This window comes from Otolemur garnettii, unplaced genomic scaffold, assembly GCF_000181295.1.
Source record: "Otolemur garnettii isolate 467f Iridium unplaced genomic scaffold, OtoGar3 scaffold00016, whole genome shotgun sequence".
NCBI classification, from domain to species: domain Eukaryota; kingdom Metazoa; phylum Chordata; class Mammalia; order Primates; family Galagidae; genus Otolemur; species Otolemur garnettii.
Genome location: NW_003852411.1, coordinates 18,344,436 through 18,348,111, shown reverse-complemented (window position 1 = coordinate 18,348,111; position 3,676 = coordinate 18,344,436). Strand labels below are relative to the sequence as shown.

Sequence of the window (3,676 nt, the reverse complement as noted above, 5' to 3'; positions counted from 1 at the left end):
GCCACCTTAGGTGTACGTGGCTGGCGCCCTAGCCAGTTGAGCTATAGGCGCCAAGCCTTTTCACCAAATTTTTATTTGTATTATCCATTTGGCCCTACAACTACCCCAGAAAATAGACACTATTGTGTCTTCTTTTTTATTGATGATGAGGCCCAAAACAGGTCATTCATTTGGTCAAGGTAACACAGCTGGTAGAACCAGGATTTGAACTCAAGCAGTCAGCCCCTACTGTCTATACCAGCGGTTCTTAACCTATGGGTCGTGACCCCTTTTTAACAATGCGGCATTAGGAAGGTTGAGAACCACTGGTCTATCCCCTTAGTAGAGTATACCCCACCTCTTTCTCCAGTGCTGTGTCCTCTTCCTCTATTTGGTTTGATGTGATAGCTTATGGATTTTCCAGTTTCTTCTGTCTACCTTCCCCTATCACTATCACCCCTCCAGTTCTTCTTCTCCCTAATCAAAATGAATAATCTTAAATATAAACTTGACTGTATTACTGTGTGTGTCAAATTAGATTGGTCGCATATAGGAAACCCAAAATAACTTTGGCATAAACACAAAAGGTATTATTTCATGTAAAAGCAGTGTAGGGCTAGAAAGGTAGATTCTTGGTGTCCTCAGTGACATAAGCTCTTCGATCATTAGTGACCCACATTCTCAGCATGGATTTTCATCCTGAGGTCACCTATAAACCAAACCTGTCAACTAGAGCTTCCATTATCATACCACATTCCACCACAGAATTTAGGCCCTAAGGATATAAGAGCCTCCTTCCACCTGAGTGAGCTCTTGCTAAGCAGCCTTCTTAGAAGTTCCACAGCACCCTTCTGCTTACTTATGAGAGCTTAATTTCATGACCATACCTAGCTTCAAGGGAATCTGGGAAATGTCACTTTTATCTAGACACATTGCCACCTCAAACAAAACCAGGGTTCTGTGAGGAAGGAAGAAGAAGTGGGTGTTGGGTGGGAATCAGCAGCACTCAGCACATTTTAGCATGGCTGCCAGACTGCAGCTCCACACAGCTCAAGATCCTGTCCTCAACATGTAGTGTGAGGCCTGGTAGGGAGAATAAATAAATTTTCTATAGGATAAAATCAGGATTCTGTAGCATGGTATTTAAGGGCTTTCACAACCTGGCCATGGAGAACTCTCACCTCACTTGTTACCTCTCGCTGTTGTAGCACTTACTTTCTGCTACAGGCATTTACAGAGAATCCTTTGACATTCTCTGAAGGTGGGGCTGTGTCTGTGCACACAGTGGCGTTCCCTCTGCTGGATGTTATCCCTCTTGTGAGATCTATTCCTTCACATTGTTCATCCTAATAAAATTGCTCACCCAACTTGGTAAACTTTTAGCTACTTCTTTAACATTTTATTTTATCAACAATAACTACAGAACAAATATTTACAGTGTGCCTGTACTGAGCTAATTATTTTCATAGGTTTTTAAGGAAGGGAGTGACAAGATATTTTTAAAGTATCTAATGAGTATGAATCTGGCAGGACTATGAAGAGTGGCTTCTGGATGGGATAAGAAAGGTGGCTGAGAAGGTGTCTCTTAGGGATTCAGGCCTGAAATGAGAAGAGTATGGACATGTCAGAGGAAGAAATTAATGATCAGCTGGACATGGGATGAAGGAGAAGCTAGTGAGAGATGCCACCAACGTCATCATTCAGACTGTGGAGACGTGCACAGTGACAGGAAATGTGGCAGAGTTGCTTTGTGTGTGTGTGAAGAGAGGTGTCTAGTTATGGTTGTGGACATATTGAGCTTGTTATAAAACTAGAACACCAAAATAGAAATAATGTGTAATATCTTTTCTCTTTAATAAACTACTTTTGAAGATACTGTAAGAAAATAACACTATTGTTGTTGAAAGAGTTGGTGTTCAATGCCGTGTGCTTGGTTAGCAGTCTGGCATGTGGTAGAGTTACTTTCATTACTTAATAATAATCATCACTGCTTAAAGCTGGACAACAGGACATGGGCATTGTTGCAAAGATAGATTCAGCTTAGTTAGGATAGATTTCTTCAGTCTACTGTAGGCAAGTTATGAGTTTCTTCATGTATAAGCTGGGGATGATATGTACATGATAGACCTTATTTATGCCGTCACTCTAGACTAAATGAAATTCTAGCTGGGGATGATATGTATGTGATAGACCTTATTTATGCCGTTACTGTAGGACTAAATGAAATTCTACAAGTAGAGCACAGGACATGGAGCTCAGCATCTAGTGAGAGTAATGATGGCACACAATTTCTAAAACAAATATCAAAGAGATGCTTCCTGTTCTTAGTGTATTTCTACAAATACCATCGGGAAAAAGGAGCCCCTGTCTTAGATAGTTGGGTTTTGGGCTGACTGTGACAAGAAAAATAATTCACTTCAGAAATGGGTCTGTGTTTGATTACAATAAGCTGCTGTATTGTAAAAAGAAAGCATATACTATGTTAGCAAGTGATTTAGTCTATGGCATACAGTTTGATGTTGGTTATCTCTTTTGGATATTTTAGGGTAAAATGATGGCATGCAAACACTGCAGTGACATTTTCAGTAAGGAGGGCACTTTGAAACTAGCAACCATAAGCAGAGAGGACCAGGGAATTGAAATGGATGATGAGAAGGACTCGCTTAAGAAGCAGCTGAGGGAGATGGAGCTGGAACTGGCACAAACCAAACTGCAGCTGGTGGAAGCCAAGTGTAAAATCCAGGTTGGTGATTTCATAAAGGAACATCAAGAAAAATTAAATAGTTAATGGTCCAGGATACTCTAGTAATTTAGAATATGCTTGCCTAGGTGAGAATCATAAGATGTTACCGTGTGTGATGAATACATTTTTTGTCCTGCATGATCACTCTTTCATGTATTTTTAGTACTGATACAAAAAATACATGATTTTAAATATAATTTTAGCAATTAAAATTATATCTTGTGAGACTTTAGGCATATTCCTTTTCAGTTGACAGTGATATTTTGTGCTAAGGTCCATTCTCATTGAATTTAGTCACTTTGGTTGCTGATCCTAAAAATGAAAGACCAAACCCCTTGTGCTGTCCCTACCCTGACAGCTGAACGTTAGCCAACACCCATTCTTTTCTTTGGAGCTTCAAATTTTTTGAAAAATTTTTTTATTGATACAGAGTCTCATTTTGTTGCCCTTGGTAGAGTGCTGTGGCATCATAGCTCACAGCAACCTTAAACCCTTGGGCTCAAGTGATTCTCTTGTCTTAGCCTCACAAGTAGCTGGAACTACAAGTGCCCGCCACAGTGCTTGGCTATTTTTTTTTGTTGTTGTTGTTGTTTTATGTTTAGGAGGCCCAGGCTGGGTTCAAACCCACCAGCCTCAGGGCATGTGGCCATGCCCTAACCATTGAGCTATGGGCACAAGCTCTTTGGAGCTTTTTATTATTTGCTGATTTTGCCAAATCCCTTTCCCTATTGGAGGATAATAGTTAGAAAAATAGTCCTGGCTTCTGATGGACTCTTTTCCATTTCTTTCCACCAAGTGTAGAAAGATCCTCATCCACAGCCGTGTCCTGCCATGGCACCAACTCAGATCACACTTGCCATCCTCAGCCACACATCTTCTGTGGACCTTGTGTCTTCTCTAGGGTAAAGGTCTTGTCTTTGGAACTGGTACTCACTCATATTCACATTATCAGTA

The 3,676-nt window shown here is 40.6% G+C and overlaps 1 protein-coding gene across 1 annotated transcript in view; it reads left to right on the top strand.

Annotated features, from left to right (window-relative positions):
- Positions 1-2,522: 2,522 nt before the first annotated feature.
- Positions 2,523-3,676, top strand: part of LOC111723821 (rab GTPase-activating protein 1-like) — a 4,137-nt gene continuing 2,983 nt past the window's right edge. Inside the window, exon 1 of the mRNA XM_023510851.1 lies at positions 2,523-2,722. Coding sequence (XP_023366619.1) covers positions 2,531-2,722 — 192 coding nt within the window. The 5' untranslated portion in view covers positions 2,523-2,530. The remainder of the gene's footprint in view (positions 2,723-3,676) is intronic.